This window comes from Apteryx mantelli, chromosome 29 (assembly GCF_036417845.1).
Source record: "Apteryx mantelli isolate bAptMan1 chromosome 29, bAptMan1.hap1, whole genome shotgun sequence".
Classification (NCBI taxonomy): Eukaryota; Metazoa; Chordata; class Aves; order Apterygiformes; family Apterygidae; genus Apteryx; species Apteryx mantelli.
Window position 1 is genome coordinate 1,611,303 of NC_090006.1, and position 23,204 is coordinate 1,634,506.

General features: G+C 54.2%; 2 protein-coding genes and 1 long non-coding RNA gene across 4 annotated transcripts; 1 reads left to right on the forward strand and 2 right to left on the reverse strand.

The window, feature by feature from the left end:
• Positions 1-1,496: 1,496 nt before the first annotated feature.
• On the reverse strand, positions 1,497-9,286 carry MTHFD2 (methylenetetrahydrofolate dehydrogenase (NADP+ dependent) 2, methenyltetrahydrofolate cyclohydrolase). 2 transcript variants are annotated; one of them, XM_067312543.1, is made up of 8 exons: positions 9,131-9,286; positions 6,617-6,801; positions 5,607-5,729; positions 4,966-5,118; positions 4,777-4,884; positions 4,304-4,396; positions 2,997-3,122; positions 1,497-2,296 (listed from the first exon to the last, which is right to left on the reverse strand). In XM_067312543.1, exons 1-8 carry the CDS (start codon positions 9,244-9,246, stop codon positions 2,157-2,159), a joined length of 1,044 nt encoding a protein of 347 aa, XP_067168644.1. In that variant the 5' UTR covers positions 9,247-9,286; the 3' UTR covers positions 1,497-2,156. The 2 variants fall into 2 exon arrangements, with proteins under 2 accessions (XP_067168644.1, XP_067168645.1); XM_067312544.1 differs by lacking the exon at positions 2,997-3,122.
• Positions 9,287-11,309: 2,023 nt separating this feature from the next.
• Positions 11,310-20,910, forward strand: MOB1A (MOB kinase activator 1A). The gene is made up of 6 exons (XM_067312545.1): positions 11,310-11,408; positions 15,466-15,632; positions 16,958-17,051; positions 19,142-19,275; positions 19,386-19,549; positions 20,109-20,910. The coding sequence occupies exons 1-6, from the start codon at positions 11,395-11,397 to the stop codon at positions 20,184-20,186; spliced, it is 651 nt and encodes a 216-aa protein (XP_067168646.1). The 5' UTR covers positions 11,310-11,394; the 3' UTR covers positions 20,187-20,910.
• A 174-nt stretch (positions 20,911-21,084) lies between these two features.
• On the reverse strand, positions 21,085-21,731 carry LOC136994469 (uncharacterized). The gene is made up of 2 exons (XR_010886536.1): positions 21,649-21,731; positions 21,085-21,263 (listed from the first exon to the last, which is right to left on the reverse strand). It is a non-coding gene; the product is annotated as an uncharacterized lncRNA (long non-coding RNA).
• Between the last annotated feature and the right edge of the window lie 1,473 nt (positions 21,732-23,204).

The window sequence follows — 23,204 nt, forward strand, 5'->3', positions numbered from 1 at the left end:
CTCGTCCCCCCGCACAAGCTCCAACAGCCTATTTATACGAGCAGAGCTCTGCGCCAAAAACCAGCCGTACGGGGCTTTTGGGGACACGAGTTAAATATTGCAACCGGGCTGAACCCGCGAGCGGAACAGCCCCCAGTTCCCTGTAAATAGTCGAGCAGAGGCAAACGAGACGACTCGAATGCAGTTTCCTATTTATAGCAGGTTCTCTGGTTCGAGTACACGTCCCAGCTGGGGAAACGTGGCGAGATTCGTAAAGCGGCATTCCTCCGGCTGACACTTAAGCAAGAGCCACTTAGCTTTACAGTAACAGCTCTTTCGACTTGAACGTATTTTCTAGTGTTTCGTACCGATCTCGTGTGTGGTAGCTGAAGCACGGTATGGGTAGGTTTATGATTTTAATCGCTTTTGAAGACGTTCACTCGCTTTATCCGGTACGCCGGTTGTGCTCTACGGCGCCTGTGGAAAGGCCTTGTGGACTCTTGGAGGTGTTTCATAGCGTACAGCCTGTTTCAACCGAATTTGTGATTTTTTTTGCAGTTTCACATGTGGTTTCTACTTTTTTTTTTTTTGTATAAGACCGCCCTGGAGTGTAACAAATTTGCAGCCTCCATTACACTACCACTTTAGCCATTTTGTATTTGTCATTAATACAGCCCAATAAATCTCATTTAAATTATTCTCAGCTCTTAGTGTGTTTCTGGTGCAAGCCAAGTTGCCTAACCCTAGGTTGCTTTCCGAGCTGCTCCTTGCTTTGTGTTATCAGCAGTACAGGAAAGAGCAATGAATTCTGCTGGGGGGGTTAGCAATGACTCAACCATGGCTCTAACTAGAGCATGATAACAGCGCTTTAGCTTCAAAACAAGCATTTCTGTTCACAGAAAGGTGGTATCAGGCTCCCACTGGACATGCAGCTAAATGCTTTGCTCCAAGGTATTATCTGTGTGTCCATCTCCCCTAGGAAGAGGCCAAGGTGTGGTGCTGCGTGCAAGTTTTTCAGGCTTCTGGAGGCATTGCCCCACAGGTAAGGTGAACTTTAGATGGATAGTGGTGGAGGAAGGTAAGTTTAGACCCAGTGTTACCTTTTTCTTCTCACACAGCTATGGCAGGTCAGACTGGCTGTTAGGGGACAGAGTGGGAAATGTTGGAGTCTGAACATCTTGTTCAGACCAACTAAAAGGCTGCTTATGTCCAAGGTGAGCAAACTGTGTGTAGCACTTGTGTTTTGCCAAACGCTGGGGAAAAGCCAGACCCTCCCCTGCTGCAAGGGAACTAATAGTGCTGATGCCAAAATAACCCGTTAGCTGGGGGCAGCTCTCCTTCTCCCAGGGCAGTGCAAACTCCCCTAGCAGTCAATTTTGCTTGGAAATAATTGTAGGACGCAAGGTTTTTTTCCCTCTCGTACTTTATTCAGAGTTAGCCTGGATTATTCACTGAGCACTCGCATGCTTTACAATAGTCCAGGGAAACTTCATGTGTTCAGTGTGGTCACCAACAACCCCCACATTCTTCTTTGGTTAGAGGGGAAAAAAGTTTTAAGTCACCATCCAACTAGCAAATACCAGCTTAGCTGCACACTAGAAGAACATGTTACACCTGATCTGCCAATGCTCAGGGACCTGGACAGGCTGAGAAGAGACGTATGGCTTGTTTCAAGTAACTCCTTCTACAGAAGAGCTTAACTCCAACTAAACAGAGTTGAGGAAACAAGTTCAGAGCAAGTCAAATGCTGCAGTCTGCCTAGACCAGGCATTTGTGAGAACAGAACCATGGAGGCCATTCGTTTGGCACCGTGGAGCCGTACTCCACCTCGCATAGGATTGCTAGCACCATTTTAAGCTCCTGTGGGAGCTGCACACCCAGACTGCTCCCTAGTGCCTGCAAGAGAGGTGCAGGCTACAGGTTTGACTTCTTAGAGAAGAGCTAGCTTAAACATAAAGCAGCTTTGCTAGAAGTCGTTACGCACTGAGTAGGCCAAGAGTTTCAGATGCTTGTGCCTTAGTACAACTAATGCATGTATACTTCAGCTTCAAATAAATATCTATGACCTCAGAAGAGTAAACTTACTTCCAGACAATAAATAAAAATATTGCATTTTCTATCGGCCTGCTTGGGAGTTGATTTGGAATGTTGTTTTCAGTGCTAAAGAGAGTCCCAGGTTAAACAGTTAGTGCTTTCAGCTCTTTGGGTTGCAACAGCTTCTTGGCAGCAATGATGGTGTTCTTCATCAGCATGGCAACTGTCATGGGCCCAACTCCCCCGGGGACTGGAGTGATGTAGCTGGCTTTCTTCTTCACCCCTGCAGGAAGGAGAGTTAGAGCTCAGCATGTACATCAGGAGCAGCTGGCATTTGAAGCTGCAACCAAGCTAGCACTCCTGAAGTTTCTTGGGCTTCCAGCCTTCAAGTGAGACTTGAGAAACCAGGGAACTCGTCCCCTGTTCCCCCAGGACAGGGCACACTGTACTCTGACCATCCCTGCTGCTGACCAAGCTTAACGTTAGAGCCCAAATCAGGGGAAAAGCCATCTCTAATAAATATAGCACAGAAGTCTACAGCCAGGGACCAGATGTGGACCTCCTGCATGCTCCTGGCAAGGTCTACAAGGAAGCACTAACAGTCTGAACATTTGTAGTCTGTCTCTTCCACAAGCAGGTGTTGGTGTCTTGCCAGGTACCTAGAGATGCAGGTGCATCACAATAGCCTGCCTGGGCACTGCTGCAGCCAAGTGAGGAGCAAGGCCAGCAAATAGCAAGCCAGAAGGTAAGTCCTGCATGTTTTCATGAGGTGGAACCTAGAGGCAGGAGTCCGAGTATGAAGTGAAGTAGATAGTGACCCAACTGCCCAAAATTCAGGATTCACCCTGCAATAGCACATGCACCAAGCGCTGCTACCTCAGCACTGGTCTGCATCTGCTCCATCCCACAACCCAGGACTTTCTCCCCCACTTCTCAGCAAAGTGTTTAATGCTCGAAGCACCAGATGTCAGCGCCTTTTATACCTTCAAAATCCACATCTCCAACCAGTTTTGGTTTGGCAGTGACAGGATCCTGCACTCTAGTTATGCCCACATCAATAACTGCGGCTCCTTCTTTGATCATGTCAGCTGTGATCAGATTGGGTATGCCTGCAGAAAAGAAAACCAGAACCGCTGGTGGCTCTTTGTTGTAGTCATGGCACTGCAGTTGTGTTTATTTAGCCCATCCCCACGCTGGGGCACAGCTCCGGCAGCATTTTTGTATCTGCACAAAGCCAGAAAGCTGGAATAGTATCCCAGTTCACCACAATCCCGTTGGTGGAGGCATCAGCTTCACTTAAGGGTTGTAAAAAACCCCCAGCACAGCAGGGAGATGGGTAGGGAGCAGCAGCTCAGGGCTCAGCCACCCTTTGAGGGTGGAGTATGTTTGTCTGGTTCTACCAGATACTGCCTCAGCTGACCCAATTCCTGAGGAACTCCAATTCCTACACCCCCCCCTCAGCTGGTTAACTCTTTAGTGAGTCCTGCTTTGGTTTGCTAACCATCTTTGGTTATTTACTCAGCTTCTGCTGCCTTTCTTCTTTATCTGCTAGCAGTAGGGCTGTTGTCCTCACCTGCAGGACCACCTTCACCACCACTACCACTTTAATCCTTGCAGGATCCTGTTTCTACCTTCTTTTCAACCTGCATTTCTCTCCTCCTTCCCTGCAGGCTTATGCCAAGCTTCTGCTGGCAAGCACAGACAACCAGAATCAACAAAATACTTCTGCAGATGAGCTATCCCCATGCCTGGAGAAGAGTACACCTGCTTGAGCGATTCCTCAGGCTCTGAAGATGGTACTGCAGCTGTCCTCCAGCATCTCCACTGTCTCTAGGTAAGCAGACCCCCATCTTTGCATTTCCCATGCACACCCCTGCCTGAATGTTTAGCAGAGCCTGTCTGGAGCTGTTCTTGGATCTCATCCGTGCTTGGGAGCGTACCAAGTCATTCTGCCAGATGTTGCTTTACATTTCAAAGACGTGCAAAGAGCTGCAAACAGCTCTGCTGGTAAGATCAAGCATGGGGCTAAGCTTATCACAGTCTAACCTGGCAGGCTCAAAGAGCCCCTCACCCACCCTCCGAGCCACTGCCTACAGAATTGCCTACATTGCCATGGAGGAGCCAGGCTCTCCTGCGCTACCAAAGCTGCTTCAGATGGGAAGGCCCCAGGACATTCCATACCAACTGGATTGTCACCTCAGAGCAAAGATTCCCATCATAAACACCACATGTAAGCATCAATGCAGTGTCCTCTGTGCACCTTGCCTACTCCATCGGAGTTTGGTCTTACCTGCTGCTGCTACCACAATATCAGCCCGAATCGTGTGTTGCTTCAGCTGCTCCTTGGGAGTGTAGCGGTGAGATATTGTCACTGTGGCATCACCTGAAAAAGTGGTTACAGAGAGCATTTTACCCATAGGTACTACCTGAACCTGGCCATTTCTAACTCTTTGCCTTCAAGACCACCCTGGTATCTCTCAGGAACACCAGATCTTGATGACCAACCACAGGGAGCAGCTTACTAAGAGGACAAGGACTACTGAAAATGGCCCTGAAGCACAAGACTGCATATGGGCAGTTATCAACTCCTCAGCCATGGAGGTCACAAGCACTTGAGGCCTCAAGCAGCCACAACCCACATGATGTGCTGCAGTCCATAATGCAGTCCCAGGACCGGTTTAGGAGTCCAGCAAGGACCACGTGAGAGGCACAGAGGGCTTCCTTCTGCAGCCACCTGGGGTGCCAAGGCTGCCAGGCTCCTACCTCCTGGGCGCTCGTGCCTGCCATCCGTATGCAGCAACATGGCAATGGGCATTCCCACGTTCTTCGACCTGCCAGCCACCACCACGTTCTTCCCCAGCGTCGGGATGCCTACGGCACACAAGACCGGGTCTTAAGACAAATACAAGCTGGAGATATGCTAGACAGCAGACTAATACTGCAGCAACCTACCAGTTCTCTTAATGATCTCCCACACCCCCCACGGGGTAGCCGGCAGCATGGAGTACTGGTCTAGGCACATGCGCCCCACGTTTATCACGTGAAAGCCATCAACGTCTTTGTCTGGGGTCACAGCATTGCAAATCTTTCGCTCGTCAATATGTTCTGAAAGACAACAAAAAAGCTTAACCCTAGGGATCAGCCAGAACCAGCTCTTTCCAGTCAGCCAGAGTCCTGACCTGCTGCACCAGCCCCTTTGCCCCTCTGGACTTTGGAAGCTTGAAGCTGCTGAAAACTTCCAGCAAGTTCAGAGCTAACAGCTCCCGCCAGAAGGGGACTGGAACCACATTGGGACTGCAGCCTCTTTAATGCAGAGAGGGTATTTTTAGACAGCCTCGGTGTCACAACAAAGTTCAAGCTTCTGGCTCAGGAAGATGATACTACCCATACGGGAATAGACTTCTGCAAGCCCCAGCAGCATAACATATACTGTATGGTGGAGCTGCTGTATCAGCTTCTTTAGGCTGCAATGTGGCGGACGGCCAGCTCTCATGTCACGGGATAACTCCTGGGCTTCACCTCATTCTGGCACATACAGATGCTTCCAAACTTTTTATAAGAAGTAGGAAAGAGATGGAAGTCTAGCTACTCACCAGGCAAAGGAAGCTGCACTAACAGGCCATCCACATTGGCATCGTTATTCAGCTTGCTAATCAAATCCAGTAGCTCCTCTTCAGTAATAGAAGCTGGCTTGAGGATTGTTTCACTGCTGATTCCTGTGCAATCAAAGTGCTGTATTAGAGAGCTGTACGTACGCAAGTAGGAACCTTATTCCTCAGTCCATGCTGGTTTGCATGTCAGCCCTGCATCACCGCTGTACCAAATCTGATACGAGAACACCACGGAGTGTAGGGTTTGTGTAATGATCAATGTTTTCCAGGCTGGAGGCTGTCACAAGTCTTGCAACTTAGGGATAAGGACCATTAGTCACTGTGTGCAGCCACCCTTGGGAAAGACTATCCAAAAGTCAAAGCCCTCCCAAGCACACAGAGCCTTTTGAGAAGTCTGAGAGGAGTGTGGTGTGATGAAGATGCAGCTGCGCTTCCTGTGGACCCTCCCGACAGGGTGACAAGGGGACATTAGCTTAAACACTCAGCTCCAAAGAAGGCTTCAGCAGCCTAGGACTCCATGAGGGATTAATCATGTAGTGCCCCAACCTCCCTCAGCACATCTTCCCCAGAAGCACACTCGGGACACCTTAACGAACAGGATCTTGGCTTGCAAGATCGGAAGGAGTCACAACAAGGTAGCAGGAGCACGCTGGATGAAGACTGCATTTTGAGCAGTTGAGGGAAGGCAGCAAATCCAAGCTCCCTGCGTGCTTGATGTGGACCTGCTGATCCAAAATACAGAGCTTGATGTTGCATTACTCTATTTTAATACTTCGGGACACACGCAAACTGTGTCCATTAACTACACCCCAGTATTACTAGGAAAGCAGCCAAAAAGTAACAGCAATTGCTGGAGGAAACTTGGACTGGTGAAAAGCTGCCAGATGGCTGCATCCTGAAAGCTTCCTCCAGCATAGAGGACTCCCAACTAAAGCAGGATGTTAAACAGTCACTTGTTCCATTTTTCCAGAACAACGGAGCCCAAGACGTACCTACATCAGCAGCTGCCTTGGTTTTGTTCAGTACGTAGGAGTGGCTTGCAGGATTTTCACCGACCAGAACAACACTGAGGTGAGGTCTCTTGTTCCCAGCTGCCACCCACTGTTCCACCTCATGTCGGGCTTCCTGTCTGATTTGCCGGGCCAGCTTCCTTCCAGAAATTACAACCGCATCATTGCTGCAACAAACGGAGTGTTAGTGAAGCAGTCAGCACTGTTAGAACCATCAAATTCAAGCTTTGTGCAACAACAACCCAGGAAGCGGGTGCCGACCGCAAGGCGTTACAGAAGCGGCTGTTACACTACAGTTGCAGTAGACCTGTGTGTGCGGCTGAAGTGAAAAAAACATGATTTGCAGAAAATACCAGGTAAGCAGCACATTTCAATCTTTTAGTTTACAGCTTCACTGCCTGAAACCTTGATATTGGACAGCAGTAAAATTGCTGGAAGGACCAACTCATTTGTGCAGCCTGAGAAAGCATACAGACTGGTCTTCTCTGGAAGGGTAAGAGTCCACACGTATTTTGTCCAGCACATTTCAAGTTAGATACTATTAGTTTCCATTTTTAGAAAGTCAGCCACCCATCCCTTTCCAACGCATGACAGCTTCACTACAAAGGACTTGCGTAAAGCAGAACTCGTTCCACCGCGTGGAGTTTCCATTACGGAGGGGTCTATTGAGCAACTCGCTCGTCCGATGCGGCGCAAGGCTTCAAGACTCCAACTTTCTGCCAGAGCAGGGAGGACGCATTTGCCTGCCATTCGAACCACACGGGAACAGCTCCTTGCATACATTTCTAGGCTAAATTGGTAACAGGAATATACAGTCACTGCCAAATGCATTCCAGGCAACTGGATACCCTGGAGTATACAGCAAGGCTTGCTCAAAATACAGCTGAGGTCACAGCTGCCAGTCCTCGCTGACAGTAGCTACACACAAACTGTTTGCTTTCATTCTTCTTCAGGTTTTATCCATCATTTGCATCCAAAAGTCATGCTCATTCACTAGTTCCTCTGTGACAGAATTAACCTTCACCAGTTTCACTTCTAGACTCGGCTCCAGCACTTGAGTCTTTGAGGCATTTGATGCAAAGCCTCGCTACAAGCTCCGTGCTCGCTTGCCAGATTTCTTACTGGCCGAGACCAGACCTTCAGTTAGGCCTCTCCCTCGAAGCAGGCAAAGATGCTCCACACGAGGGACACTTGTGGCACCTTCCCAAATCAGGAGGACCAGGCGACAGGCCTGTCCGGAACAGACAGCAGTCTGCCCATTTTACAGACCTCCTCCTACCAAGATCCCTCACAAATCCAACGCTGCTGTTTTCTGGCCTTCTCCAGGTGTGACGGTACAATCCTAATCCCGCAGTTTTGGGCGGAACGGCCATCCAAACTGTTCCAGACAAGCGCCTGCACGAAACCACCGCAAGGTACCAGCCAGGTAAGACAGCCTTATGCCAAAACACTTAGTCAGAGACTTAGGGAACCTTTTGTTCCTTCTTAATCCCAAAGCTTTCCCATTTACTGTGCTTTTGCTGAATAGTTCATTGCTAAAGGAAATCATCCAAGTCAGATATAGTTAGCAGTAACCAGTAAGAAAACCCATCTCAGACTAGCTCAGACTGCCGGCCCTCTTCAAAGCTTATTTTAGCTTCAGAGCTAAACCTGCGCTGGACATATTACGGGTGCCTGGTGGGCTCCTCTTAATTCCTATCACCAAAAGGCGAGTTCATAAAAATGAAGGGTTCGGCGCTTACTTTACCAGTCCGTCCAAAGACAAATCGAGCCATGAATTCACCAGAATATCCCGCTTGTGTAACCTCACGGGGACAAGCGCTTTTAGCCTCCGTGTATTGCTCAGGTGACAGTCAGAGAGGAAAAAGTAAATCCGTTTTTTGCCCAAAGTCCTAACGGGGGGAGGCACGAAGGGGGGGCACGAAGAGGGTCCCTCCGCTCCCCTCGCGCCACTTAAAGCCGGGATCAGCGCTCCTGCCGCACCGACGAGACCCCGGTCCCTCTGCGAGGGGGGCGGCGCTGCCCCGAGGGGCTTCTCGTGCCCCGGAGGCGGCGGGGCCTCGGCGCTGCCCGGTGCCGCAGGCAGGGCCCGGGGGGGGGGGGCGGGCGGAGGCTGCCCGGGGCGGGGGAGCGACCCGGGTTCCGCACGCAAGGCGGGAGCGGGATTTCATCAGCCTGCACCTCCCGGGGCGGCCGCTGGGGGCCCAACTCATTCATTCCCGGTACCGGCGACCGGCGGCCCCGGGGGGCCCTCACAGTCCCGGGGGGAAGGAGGGGGTTGAACCTCCTCCCCAGCCCCCCCCCCTACGCCCACCGGGCCCCCGCGCCGCGACTGGCGGCGCAACCAGGACGGGGATGGGGGGGGCACCGGGACCAGTGCCCCCCCCCACTGCCGGTAAGCCCCACCCCCGCCGGTAAGCCCCACCCCTTACCGGTAAGCCCCGCCCACCCCCTATATAAGCCCCCCGCCCCGGCGGGGCGCTCCCCGCCGCCTACCTGGGCGCCGTGAGGTGCAGGCGGCGGCCCCGCGGCAGGAGAAGAAGGAGGCGGCCGCCGCCGGGGCCCTGCGCGGCGCGGCCCAGGGCGCGGAGCGGGCCCAGCGCGGTTGCCATGGCTCCCCGGGGCGGCGACGGCGGGCGGGGAGGGACACGCCGCGGGGGATGCGCGAGGACCCCGAGCAGCCGGGGATGGCTTTATATAGCGCCGCGGCCAGCCCCGCGGCCGGCGGCAGCCAATCGTCTCGGCAAGCCGAGTGGCGACGCAGAGGTGGGTGATGATTGGCGGCGGCGCGGGAGGGGGCGGGACGGAGGCGGGGATCCTCCGCTGCGATTGGGTCAGAGGGAGCGAGGCGCTCGGGAGACGGGGTGGGCGGGGTGAAAGGAACCGGAGAGAATTTGATTGGTGGCGGCGGGCGGGGCTTGCGCTCCGTAGATGGGCACGGCGGCGCTGATTGGCTGGGCTCGGGGCGGGGGGGTTTGCAATAGGGGCTGGGGGTTGCGTAAGCCAGAGGCTGGGGCCGGGGTCAGGGCCGGGGTCAGGGTGAGGGTTGGGGTTAGGGTGAGAGCTGGGGCTGGGTTCGGGGTCAGGGCTGGAATAAGGGTTAGGGCTGAGGCTGCGATCACAGGATCAGAGTTGGAGTCGGGGTCAGGGCTGGAGTCACAGGATCAAGGTTAGGGTTGATTGAGATCAGGGCTGGGGTCACAGGGTCAGGGCTGGGGTCACAGGATCAGGGTTGGGGTCAAGGTCAGGGCAGGGATCACAGGGTTGGGGTTGGGGTCAGGGCTGGGGTCACAGGATCAGGGTTGGGGTCAAGGTCAGGGCAGGGATCACAGGGTTGGGGTTGGGGTCAGGGCTGGGGTCACAGGATTGGGGTTGGAATTGGGGTCAGGGCTGGGGCTGAGAGGAGGATTGGGAGAAAGGCTGGGATTAAAATGAGGGTTTAGGTTGGGACTGCAGTTAGGGCTGGGGTCAGGATCAGGGTCAGGATCGGGGTTAGGGCTGGTATTTGCATTGGGGCCGGGACTGGAGTTAGGGCTAATGATGAGACTAGGAGCTCAGGGACTGGGATTAGGGCTAGGGCTGGGGCTGGGGTTCGGAATCAGGGCTAGATTTGGGGCTGGAGCTGAGCTTGGGGAGCAAGCGTGGAAGCAAGAGCCCCCTGCTAAGGAGACGTGCTGAGGCAGGAGGAAGAAGGGGAGCTTGCCCATTCCCCTCGGACAGCGATCCGGAGGAGCATGCGGGTAGTGCGGCACGGCGGGCAGCCGGGTGCCAAAACGGGACGGTGGCCACGAAAGCGAAATGCACTCGCTGCTCCCGCGCTTGCTTTCGGGAAGGGTCGGAGGACAGCGAGGGTGATGCTGAAGGAGAGGATGGCGAGCCGGGGCAGGGGGAGCGGCTTGCAGAGGGGCGTTTTGGCGGCCCGCAAGGTTGTGGGGTCGCCCAGGCCCGGAAGGGGGTGCCAGATCTGTGGGGGGGACCCAGGGGCCCATGGGGTGGCCTTGGCCCATAGGAGGGTCCCAGGACCCTGTAGGGGTCCAAGCCTTTGGGGGGTCCCAGACCCATAGGAAGGGTCTCAGGTCCAAGGGGGATCCAGTGCTATACGGGGCATACCAGGCCCATAGAAGGGACCCAGACCCATATGGAGCCCTGTCTCATATGGGGGGTCCCAGGCCCATAGGGGAACCATGTCCTAGATGGGGGTCCCAGGCCTATACAAGGGTCCCAGGCCTACAGGGGGGGCCCAGGCTCATAGGGGAGCCCAGTCCTGGATGGGGGATCCTAGGCTTATAGGGGGCTTAAGTCCTATACAGGGGGGGTCCAGTACCATAAAGGGATTCTAGGCCCATATGGGGGTCCTAGGCCTATGGGGGGGCCCAGTCCCACAGAGAGGTCCTAGGCCCACACAAGGGTCCCAGGCCTATGGGGGGGGGCAGGCCCATGGGGGATCCCAGGCTCATAGGGGGCTCCAGTCCTATATGGGGGGATCCCAGTCCCATACAGGGGTCCTAGTCCCATAGGGACCCACAGAGCCGCTGCCCGGGCGGGGCGGTTGCCATGGTGAGGGCCTCGCCCCGCCCCCTCCCGCCGCGGCCCCGCCCCGGTCCCGCTGAGACCCCGCCCCGCGGCGCAGTCTCGCCGGCGCGCGGCGCTCTCGCGAGAGCAGGGCGGGCGGCCGGGCGCGGCCCGCTAGCAGCTGGGCCCGCGCGCCTGCAGCCGGCGGCGCCGCCTCGCCTCGGCCCGGCCCGGCCCGGCGCCTCGCCATGAGCTTCCTCTTGTGAGTACCGGGGCCGCGGCGGGTCTCTGAGAGGCTTTGGGGTGTGAGGAGAGGCCTTGGGGCGGGGGGGGGAGGCTGTGGAGAGGCCTTGGGGCTGGGGGCTTTCTGAGAGGCCTTGGGGTGTGAAGGGAGGCCCGGGGGCCTCTGAGAAGCCCTAAGAGTGTGAGGGGAGGCCTTGGGGGTGGCCCTAGGGGTGGGGGGGGGGGCTCTCCGAGGGGCCTCGGGGAGGTTTTGGGGGGCGGTAGTCCTTGGGGGAGGCCCTGGGGGTGAGGGAGCTCTCTGAGAGGTCTCGGGGAGGTGAGGGGGGGAGGCCCGTGGGGGGCAGAACGTGTCTGAGGGGCCTTGGGGGTGTGAGGGGGAGGCTTTGGGGAGGCCTTGGGGGTGCAGGGGGTCTCTGAGAGGCCTCGGGGAGGTTTGGAGGGGTGGTAGTGTTTGGGGGGGAGGCCATAGAAGTGAAGGGGGGGTCTCTGAGAGGCCTTTGGGGTGTGAGGGGGGGAGGCTTTGGGCGTTGCCGTAGGGGTGGGGAGGGGTCTCCGAGAGGCCTCGGGGAGGTCTGGGGGGTGTTTGAGAGGGCGGAGGCCCTGGGTGTAGCAGGGGTTTGAGGAAGGCCTCGAGAGGAGGCCCTGGCAGTGCAGGGGAGACGTTTAGGGTTCAGAGGGGGGTTAGGAGGAAGCCCTGAGTGCGTACAAGGGCCCTGAGGCAAGGCCATAGTGGTGTCTAGAGAGTTTTTAAGGAAGGTATTAGGAGGAAGCTCTGGGTGTGCATGAGGGCCTTGAGAAATGCTTTGGGTAGAAGCCCCGGGGGTTAATGGGGGGCTGGAGGAAGGCTTTGAGGGGTGGATGTTTGGGGGGGAGGCCTTGGGGCGGAGGCCCTGGGTGTATAAGGAGAGGGGCTGAGGAAGGCCTTGGGGGAGACCCAGGGGATGCAAGGTAAGAGGGTTGAGGAAGGCTTTGGGAGAGGCCCTGGGGGGGGGGGGAGGGGAGGAGTTCAGTCCTATGGAGGAACCTGGAGGAAGCCCTGGGGGCGTACGTGTTTTTGGGAGGTGGCTTTGGAGGTAGGCGCAGTATCAGGCTGGAAGGCAGTGGCAGAGGGTGTTTCCTAGGGGCAAAGTCCTGGGATGGGCTATGGGGGGGGGGGCTGGCTTTGGGACAGTGGATTTGGAGCAGGGAGGGCCCTGGGCGAGGCAGGCAGCCCTGGAGAGTGCCCAAGTAGCGTGAATACCCTGCCGGTGTCTGGGGGGAGGCTCTGGGGGTGTATTTGGGGGTGGGAAGCCTTTGCAGCGGAGGAGGCCCTGGGGAGAGGGTGTGTTGTAAGGATTAGTCCCTCCATTGCGGGGAGAGTTTGGGGGGGGGGGGTTGGCCCTACGGGGGAGAGTTGAGGGAGGTCCTGAGGATATGGGTGGGGGGCTGCGCCAGGGTTGTAACTGCTGGGTGTCTGCAGGGATGATCCCCCGTAGCGGGAGGCCCTGGACGTTTGTGTGTGGGGAGGACCTTTGGGGCAAGTGGGGTGACATGCTGTGGGGGGAAGGAGAGGCCCTGGGGTGTCTGGGGTAGGTCCGGTCTCTTGGGGAAGCCCTTGGGATGGATGATGGGGGGCAGGGATGCGGGAGAGGGCTCTGCAGCGTGTGGAGGAGCGGTTTGGGATGGTGATTTTGAGCATGGAAAGAGTGGGATGAGGCAGAAAGGAGAGGAGGGGGGGAGGCCCTTGTTCTGTGGGGCTTCCCTCCGGGTGGGATTTGCGGGGACCTCACTGTACGCACGTTGGGAAGAGCCGCAGCAGTGGAAAGGATTTGGACCCTCAGTGTCCATATTTGTACTGATGGGATGTGGGGCAGCCTGACTGCAGGTGGGGATGGCGTTAAGCTGGTAGACTTTGGCACGTCTTACATGCTTGTTTGGGGTGGGGTGTGTGTGGGGGGTGATATCCTAGCAGGCCGGAGCTGGCCACCGGTGCCGTGGACTGATCTCTGGATACGAGAGCGTGGTGTTGGCAAGCCAGGGAACGTGCTGTGGGACAGACTGGAGTATGCCGGGTGGGCCGAGGCGTAGGGTCATCTCCAAAGACCGCTCGACTTCGATGCAGCAATGAGTCTTGAATGAGCTACAGAGGTTGGGGGTGTTGCCGGTACGAATGTTCGTAAAGGCTGAGTGGGCTTCTAGTGCTCAGGTGCTGCCTGCGAGGAGAGTCGGTGACTTGTGGAGCGAGAAGGGGCTGGGGAGCCTCTGCGTAGAGTCGGTTACGTGCTGGGTCTGCATCTCCCATCGCGTAGCGGGAGGCAGTAGCTTGGTTCAGAGCGAGCTGGGTGTAAAGGTCTTTTATTTCTGCGCCAAGAAGACCGTACTTAAACAGAGCGGGGAAGGAGCAAAGCTGTCAGTCCTGCGGTAACGTTGCATCAGGAAGCTTGCAGGAGGCGCGTGCGAGCCGAGCGCGTCCGGTTGCGTGCGACTTCGAGGCAGGGCGTCAGCGATGTCGAGCTGTGCGCGCCAGATAAGCGTGTTTCCACCGAGCGACTAACGGGAGAAATTTTGGCCCTGCCGTTCCTATTGTTTGTGCCACCCGAAACGAGAAGCGGCGCTGGTGAAGGCAGCGGGAGTGTTAGTCCGGGAGCAGGATGGGGAGGGCTCTGCTCGGTTGGGGGTCTGAAGGTTCATGGTTGTGATTTAAAGGCATCCAAATTGCTCCCTTTCAAGTCTGGTAGCTTTGCGGTTGACTCCTTGCGTGCACGTAACTCCCTCGGTTCACCTTTCTCGATCAATGTCTGCTAGTAGTTGTTAGATCCTCCTCAGGTTTCAGACTCTGTTGTGCAACGTGCTGCACGGTCTAAAAAGAATTAGTCCTTTCTTCGTGCGCAGAACCTGTTTTTGGAAGTGTTAACTTTTGTACACAGGAATAAAGATAATACCTTTAAAGATAATACTGTATTTTGGTCGCAGATGTTCTTTTGGGCGCTCTGTGGAGGGAGCCCTAGGTACTGTTTTAGGGACAGGGAAATTCGGGAACGGAGCTGCTAAACGATTTGTCTGTTGAGCGCAGATGTTCATACTACACAACGTGTGGAGATTGTAACCACAGCAGCAATTTGCCTTGCCGGGCTGGAGTATGCTAAGTTGCTATTTTTAGCAGGCTGTTTCCTATACTGTGTTTGAGCACTAAGTATCTAATATTTGCCCCAGTAAAAGTGAGGTAGCAGTAACCAACAGGGTTTTGGTTTTGTGGCCGGGTGAGTTTTTTTTCTTTCTTCCTTGACCTGTCTGCCAGTATCGTTTAACGCAACTGCTGCTAATCAATGTTCTGGTTCTTTGCACCAAATGTTTCTTGCGATTTAGAACAGATCTAGAAAAGAGAACTCTGCGTGTGTTCTGCTAGCGACTGCTGGCTTTTAAAATGAGTCAAAGGATTTCCGCGTCAGCAGAAGGGTCTGCGTGGCGTTAGGTGAACTTTCCTACCTTGGCAGAAGCTGCTCCGACAACAGGGGCGATAACGGTTGATCATGGCACGTTATTCCTCCCCCCACCACCATGCCTCTTGGCTTGTTTTTTTCTGTAGATAACGTGGCAATAAGGTTCCGCCTCAAAGCACGGAGCACGATGCTTTCCTTGGCTAAAAGGAGCTATAAATGCCGCTCGAATGCGGAATAAGTAGTCAGACTTCCTCAAGTACGGGGCCCTTTTCACATGGATGTGGTTCCACTGTAGGGTTTGTGCGGGTAGGGTCCTGTTCCGAAAGTCAGGGTCAGCTCCCAAAATTGCCAGTAGAGCTAACGTAGGTAACTGTGGACCATCTCTGTTCAGGATTTCTCTTGCTAGATTGGCATCTTTTTTTGCGAAGCTGTCAAAAACGCTAGGCCTGCAGCTAGACTCCATCCCCCCCGAAGATGATGGTGAGAGGCCTGGTGTCAGGGGTGAGGGGAAAGGGCAGGACCTATAACCCCTGTTAAAAGTGCTGGATGGCAAGGGCGAATATGGTAACCGAAGGGAAAGCCGCCGCAGGAATTAAATATTTCTGAGAAGGGAACGCTGCCGAAGGACTAATGGGAACCGTGTTTCTCTTTTGTCAGTGGCAGTCGATCTTCGAAAACCTTCAAACCCAAGAAGAACATTCCCGAAGGCTCCCATCAGTACGAGCTCTTGAAACATGCCGAAGCAACTTTGGGGAGCGGTAACCTTAGACAAGCGGTTATGTTGCCGGAGGGAGAAGACCTTAACGAGTGGATCGCAGTTAACAGTAAGTCCTAAGAAAGGGTAATCCAGCTGAGGGTGGAGGCGAAGTTAAAAACGCATATATGTTTACACTCCATTTACAGTACGTCCCAGACGTACTCTAGGTAACCGAGTCAGGGAAGGTCGGGGTAAAAGGAAAGAGGAAGTTTTAGGACGTGTCCTGACAGCACATCAAATAGATGCCGAGCTCAGGAAGCACCAAAAAAAACCCAAGGCAAACCCACTTTGTTGTTTGTTGTTTTTTAAAGGTCAGGCTTTTAAAGGCGATTAGGTTTCTGAATGATTATGTCGGTGTTTAGGTGCAAGTTTTCAGTATCGGCATTTTGAACTGTAGAGCAAGCAGTCAGCGTTGTCGGCTGCAAAAATCACGGCAGCGAACAGCGCGGGTGGGGGGGAATGGAACCGTATTTGCCGTTAAACTCTAGGTTTGCGCTTGCAACTTAGGAGGGTGGCGGTTTTTTTCCATTTTCATTTTATTATTGTTGCACGCGGAGTAGAAAATAATGGGTTAGTTCTGACGGTTGAACAATTACAGACAACTTAATTTGCTTTTAGTGATTGTTCTACCTGGCCTTGAACTTTATTTCTTTAGATGTTAAAGGAAAAAGCAGTCTCTGAGCAATGGGAGGCAAAAAGTCAAGCCAGAAAGTCTCAACTTAAAGAGGATCTGTCGTATTCGTGAGGACTCTCTGAGCGGAGGCATTGTCCAGCCTTTTTTTAAAGGCATCTAGAAGTGGAAGCAGTTATTTGCAAGTTGCGAAAAATGAGAAGCGAGCGCACAGGCTGCTGTTGAGCCCGGAGTCTCTTTTTGTACGTAGGGAGCGGTGTGCTTTGTTATATCGCTGATAGAAACGGTGCGAACTGCTGTAGGGCTGGCGATAGCTTTTTTTCAGGTCTCTGCTCTCGAGTAGCCTTTCAAAAAGAAAGGTCAGGAACTAGAAATGGATTTGTCTTGTATCGAAATGAAAAAATGGGAAGACCTTTTCTGCGGGGCTTTTTTTTGATTTTTCTTCATAAATTGCGTGCTGTTTTACCGCCACGGTGAAGAGAGGTTTCATGCTGTGCAAACAGCGAGCAATCACAAGTCGAAAAACGCGATGAAAGCTCACGGAGCGAGTAAAATTCCTAGACTGTCAAAACGTCTCTAAGCGTTCGGCCACGTGACATTGCACGGAAGGGGAACGCTTGTTTGCGCAGAGAGCTTTGCGGCGCGTGCACCCCCCCGTGACGCCCTTCCTCGGGGGCTTTGTCGGCCGAATGAAAGGAAAGTAGCGCTACGGCCCGCTCCGCTTTTGCGTTTTGAGTAAACTCGATGCGTTTTCTTTCTAGCGGTGGATTTCTTCAACCAAATCAACATGTTGTATGGGACCATTACGGAATTTTGCACAGAAGCGAGCTGTCCGGTGATGTCTGCTGGACCAAGGTAAGAAGTTTGTCGCGGTCTACAGCCGCAGTATACGTGGGGGGATGTAGGCATGTGTAGAGCGAAGTTAAAAAGAACAGGATGCGTCTGGCCACGTGCGAAGCGTGGAGTACGTTAGGGAGAACGTGCAGTGTCGGTAGCCGTCGGCCGGTCTCGCGTGTTAAACGCGTGGGGATTTTTTCCCTGCTGATCGGTGAACACGTAGGCCTGAATCTCGTCGGGAACTTGAAAAGATTGGTTTAAGATGGTTTGTTTTAAGGAAAAGGATAGGTCAGACCTGATCGGAAGCGTCAGCTATTGCTCCTGAGTGTTACCGTAGCCTCTTAATCTGCCGTCTTACGGAACGAATGCTCTGAGAGACCGTAGCGCGCTTTTTAAAGTACGAACGGTTCTAATCGCCGCTGCTGCCGGTACAGAGGGGAACACAAGATGACGCTGGACAGGCAAATAGTGGGGTCGGATTACCGTATGGCATGCGTAAGGAACGGGTAGCGGAGAAGAGGGCAGCTGGATGCTTGTGCCATCGGGGAGAGCTGAAGCGGGAAAGGAAACCTCGTGGTGATTTGAAGGAATGGTCTGTACGGTAGAGAAGTGCTTTGTGAGTGTTTTTTGGGTCTAAACTTTGCATCGTATCGAGCTGGGTATCATTTGCCCCGTAGGACCAGCCCAAAACGATTTTAGGCTGGCATGGGCTGTGCGTCGGCACGAAGCCCGTGCCGTCCTGTAGCGGTTTAGGGGCTCTCGTCTCTCGAGTCACGTCGGTGACGCTTGTCACGGGGCCGAGAAGCAGAGGCGCTGGTTTTCAGGGTGCGAGTTTAGATACCCGGTGCGGTGTCCAGGCAATTGCTTTACAGGAGAAGGTCGGGGCGCATTGAAATGAGAAAAAGAACAGGGGTTATGCCTTTGGGGTGCCTGGTTGTTTGTCAGAGTTGTTTTCGGAGGCTGTTTTTACGAATATGCACAAGGAGAGAAAGCATATGACGGCTCTGAGCTAACTTGAGCAAATGGGTGTAGAGTTTCTCCCAAATTTAGCATCGCACGTACGGTGCCAAGCGTTTCCTTGCGGGTAGAAAGTCATTTGTCTACAAACTCTTTTGTCCCTTGAGTTTTGATGCCGTTATCTTGTCGAGTTGAACAGTGTGCTACAGCGGTGTGTCTTGTTAGCGTGGTTGGCGGAGGCTATTTGTCATTTGGGACAGTAATTTGGAGGCTGGCTAATAAAATCATATTTGTAGGGTGCCATGTAAAATCCTGCCCCACTTCTTGAACCGGCAGTAACTAGACCGCGAGGTTCCTGTTTCTATATTTGGGGCCGTTTCCTGTAAAGATTTCCTGTTTAAAGCACACTATTTGTTTTCGCTCGTCGTTGGCCAAGACGCGAGGCAACCGGAACGCGTCGGCCCCCTCCACCCCCCCCGCCGTTGTAGGGTTTCGCAGAAGATCTCTGATAGTTACTGCTTTAGCGTTATAGTAAACATCTGCCCTGCTTCTGTGGAAGTGTCTGATGGAGGAGCACGTGTGTGCGTCAGTTTGAAACGGCGGCTTCAAATGCCTTTCGCTAATGGGCGGCCTCGGGGACGGTTGCTTTGGAAAGTCGGTCAGCTCGTGCGCGCGGGCAGTTGCCGCAGAGGCACGTGATGTACGAGTCGCGCAGGAGATGCGCAAAATTCCCGGACGGTGTCTGAAAGCCATATGCGGAGCGACTTAGATGGTGCGGAGATGGCCCTGGCGTTCCCCCTTCGACCAGGTTTTCTCTCCTCCTAAGGGCGTTTTGATGTCAAAGTTGGTTGCCGCAAAGCGGAGCGAAGCTTTCGAGGGCTGAACCCCAGCACACGCAGCCAGTCACCGTGTGGCTGTTGCTGTAGTAATTAGAAAGGAGCTGTTAACTGTGACTTTCTTGTTGCGCCTGAGAAGCAGTTAACTCGAACGTGAAAGCGAAGAGCTGCTAATGCCGTTAATGCTGCTCTCTTCTCATCTCAGGAATACTCTGTTTGCGGCGTCATTCCTGCCCGAGGTGAGAAGGAAGGAGCGGGGCCGGAAAAACGCGCGTCTCGGAGCAAAGAATGTATTTTCCTTCCCTCTCCCCGCAGGTACGAGTACCACTGGGCAGACGGCACCAACATAAAGAAGCCAATTAAGTGCTCGGCTCCGAAGTACATTGATTACTTGATGACATGGGTTCAGGACCAGCTGGATGACGAAACTCTCTTTCCTTCAAAGATAGGTAATTGCGGGCGCGTAATGAAAGGCCCCTTCTGGCCGGGGCCGCTCGCTTCCGCGTCACCTACGGATCCAGATCCGGAACGCTTACCCTGTGTGTTTGGTGTGTTTCAGGTGTCCCTTTTCCCAAGAACTTCATGTCGGTGGCCAAGACTATCCTGAAGCGGCTCTTCCGCGTGTACGCCCACATTTACCACCAGCACTTTGATTCTGTCATGCGGCTGCAGGAGGAGGCGCATCTCAACACCTCCTTCAAGCACTTCATCTTCTTCGTGCAGGTGAGTCGCGGAACGCGGCCGGTCGCCTGCCTCCGCTCGGTACTTGTATTTCTTTTTTCAGGGATTCAGGTTTTAAGAGCCTCCTTGCTCTTTGAGAAGCCCAGACTGCAGTTAAGATGCTTTTTTGTGATGGAAGACGGACCCAGCTCCCCCCCACGGGACCTGCACAGTCGGGCTATTCTTTTTGTAGGCTGCACAACTGAGTTGGCTGCGACTGCTTGAATTTTCCTCTTTGGTTATGGTTGATGGCCTGTAGGAAAGGAACCAAAGCCAAAAAGCTTAGCGGTGAACACTGAAGAGTACGGTGCTTCTCGGCGATGCTCTAAAGAAGTTTGCTTTGCTGAAACGCTTGGCTTTGCCCCAAAAGAAATGAGCAAGGTGGTTTCCGCTGCTGCAGTAACATCTGGTGCTTCTCAGAGGAATCGGAGCGTCCCCAACAGGCGCGCGTTTATGCGGACGTTCCCTGGTGAAACGTGCGTTTGGCCGGGCTTGAAGTCGCATGTTTTCCAGCAGCTCTTTACAAGGTACCTTTGTTTTGTTTTGTTTTTTCCCCTGCCAGGAATTCAACTTGATCGACAGGCGGGAGTTGGCTCCTCTGCAGGAACTGATTGAAAAGCTGGGCTCGAAAGACAGATAAACTTTCCCGGGCGATGCGTTTGGTCGCAGCCGCTCCTTTTCGCTTCGTACGCCAGCCACTTTTCCGCTTCGCCTTCAGCGATGTGAACGGCGAGAAGCCGGACGGCGCTCCGCTGAGCCTAGCTCGCGTCTCGGAGGCCGTTGGCGAAATGTCGCTAACAATCTGCAGCCTGGATGAGGGCAGCGCTCCCCACGGCTCTGTAACTTGCTGGGGTGACTCTAGCACTATTTAGTCCATTTTCTAAGCTAAGGTTAATGCAGTCTGGTCTAGAAAAGGGACTGAATGTGTGAGTTTGCAGCTCGTTCTTCCCCAGCCAAGTCCTGAAATACATGCTGCGATCACATGCAACAGGCTGCTGTCTTGAGGAACAGCAATTGGCTGCAGTTTTCCTCTGGACCTCAGCACAGGGTAGCGCCTAAAGAGCGGAGCCAAGTCCAGCGTGGGAAGAGCTGGCGGCAGACAGAGCTTGATTTTTGAAATGCTTTTTGGATTATAGCAGCACTTTGGATATATGAGCCTTAAAGCCCCTTCCTGGCAGTGGCAGCTTGGAGGGAGCGGGAAAGAAGTGCCTCAAGCTAGGGTAATGCTCCCTGTCTAGCAAGATGGGGCCTCCAGCAGTAGCAGCTTTTCTAGATGTAAACTAAACTATATTTTTGGGGAGGGGGGCAGGGTACAACACCCCCCCCCCCTTTGAAAAGGGCAATAAAGTTTCTCCTTCCTGCTTCTTTGGTATGCTTTATTTCCCCCCCCCCACCCTTGCTTGAAGCTGTGCTCCCTGGCCCCCCCGGCTCAAAAAACGCCCCAAAAGCAAACGCAGCACTTGGGGAAATTTTTCAGAAGTAGGAGTCCCCTGCAGCAGCCAGCACCATGCATGGACACACACCAAGCACAGACTGACCCTAGGCCACAGCAGCATCTTTATTGAGGTCACACCACCCCAGTTGCACAAGCACTTTGGAGGAAGCTCTTCCTTGCCGCACCCCCCCCATCCAGCTGAGCCCTCCGCCAGCCTCAAGGCTTGGGAGTGGAGGTGAAGATCCGCAGTCCGTGCATGCCCTTGATCTCCTCGCTCAGCGCCTGCGAGCAAGACAGAAAAGCACCAGGTTAGAGAGCCCAAGGGTAGACCTGGCCTCCCAGCCAAGAAAAGCACCAGGTTAGAGCACCCCAATGGGTAGACCAGGCCTCCCAGCTAAGAAACTGCTTTCAAGGAAGCAAAGTCCCACAGACACCACTCATCCACACCCACTAAAAGTCCACAACCACTTTTTCTAAAGCATTCTCTAATTTTGAGAAAAAGGACTAGCCCACAAGCAAGCAGAAGGCACCACGCTAAGTGTGACAACACTGAAGGCACTGTACCTGACCACCAAGCCAAGCACCAAGTGAAACAAGTGTTTGTGCATGCACACACAGCCTCCAGTGCAAAGCTGCCACCCCCCCGGTTTCCCCCCACCTGGTTAACCATTTGGTGCTGCTGCACTGTCCGCTTCTCTTTAAAGTCCTCTGATTCTATATGGATTTCATACATGGCCCCACAGCCACCTGGGAAGGAAAAAAGAGCCATTCAGTGCATGGTCAAACCAAACGCAACACCCCCTCCCGTGCAGAGCCACCCTGTTTCTTTGGGGAGTGCTGCAGCTGCTGCACACACTAAGCACCACGTTTATCTTGGCATTAACTGCACCCCCTTTTCCCAGGACGGGGGGTAACAGTGCAACCAGTGGGAAGCTAAGTTGCAAAAGACAACTCCTCCCTCACAAAGTGCATGGCCTGGTTGCAGGGGGGAGAGAAGGAGACGGGGAAAGCAAAGAGGAGAAGGGAAAAAGCAAACAGAGAAGGAGGAGAAGGGGTAAAGCAGAGAGAGAAGGGGAGAAGGAAAAGCAAAGAGGGAGAGGGAAAGAGAGAAGAAGGGGAAAAGCAAAGAGGAGGGAGGAGGAGAAGGGAAGCAAAGAGAGAGGAGGAGAAGAAAGCAAGAGGGAGAAGAAAGCAAGAGGGAGAAGAAAGCAAGAGGGAGAAGAAAGCAAGAGGGAAGGAAGAAGGGGAGAGGGGAGAGGAAGGAAAGGGGGAGAGGGGGAAGAAGGAAAGGGGGAGAGGGGGAAGAAGGAAAGGGGGAGGGGGAAGAAGGAAAGGGGGAGAGGGGGAAGAAGGAAAGGGGGAGAGGGGGAAGAAGGAAAGGGGGAGAGGGGGAAGAAGGAAAGGGGGAGAGGGGGAAGAAGGAAAGGGGGAGAGGGGGAAGAAGGAAAGGGGGAGAGGGGAAGAAGGAAAGGGGGAGAGGGGGAAGAAGGAAAGGGGGAGAGGGGGAAGAAGGAAAGGGGGGAGAGGGGGAAGAAGGAAAGGGGGAGAGGGGAAGAAGAAAGGGGGAGAGGGGAAGAAGGAAAGGGGAGAGGGGAAGAAGGAAAGGGGGAGAGGGGAAGAAGGAAAGGGGGAGAGGGGAAGAAGGAAGGGGGAGAGGGGGAAGAAGAAGGGGGAGAGGGGAAGAGGAAAGGGGAGAGGGGGAAGAAGGAAAGGGGGAGAGGGGAAGAAGGAAAGGGGAGAGGGGGAAGAAGGAAAGGGGGAGAGGGGGAAGAAGGAAAGGGGGAGAGGGGGAAGAAGGAAAGGGGGAGAGGGGGAAGAAGGAAAGGGGAGAGGGGAAGAAGAAAGGGGGAGGAGGGAAGAAGGAAAGGGGGAGAGGGGAAGAAAGGAAAGGGGGAGAGGGGGAAGAGGAAAGGGGGAGAGGGGAAGAAGGAAAGGGGGAGAGGGGAAGAAGGAAAGGGGAGAGGGGAAGAAGGAAAGGGGAGAGGGGAAGAGGAAAGGGGGAGAGGGGAAGAAGGAAAGGGGGAGAGGGGAAGAGGAAAGGGGAGAGGGGAAGAAGGAAAGGGGGAAGGGGAAGAAGGAAGGGGGAGAGGGGAAGAAGGAAAGGGGGAGAGGGAAGAAGGAAAGGGGGAGAGGGGAAGAAGGAAAGGGGGAGAGGGAAGAAGGAAAGGGGGAGAGAGAGGGAAGAAGAAGGGAAAGAGGAGAGAGAGGAAGAAGAAGGGGAAA

Bases quoted from the DNA above. Each gene is read 5' to 3' on its own strand.
- MTHFD2 (XM_067312543.1), bottom strand. From the start codon at position 9,246: ATGGCAACCGCGCTGGGCCCGCTCCGCGCCCTGGGCCGCGCCGCGCAG. The intron at 6,802-9,130 runs GTAGGCGGCGGG...CGTTTGTTGCAG, and splicing joins CTGCACCTCACGGCGCCCAG to CAATGATGCGGTTGTAATTT. The intron at 5,730-6,616 runs GTACGTCTTGGG...TTGATTGCACAG, and splicing joins CAAGGCAGCTGCTGATGTAG to GAATCAGCAGTGAAACAATC.
- MOB1A (XM_067312545.1), top strand. The intron at 15,633-16,957 runs GTAAGTCCTAAG...TTTTCTTTCTAG, and splicing joins CGAGTGGATCGCAGTTAACA to CGGTGGATTTCTTCAACCAA. The intron at 17,052-19,141 runs GTAAGAAGTTTG...CTCTCCCCGCAG, and splicing joins GTGATGTCTGCTGGACCAAG to GTACGAGTACCACTGGGCAG.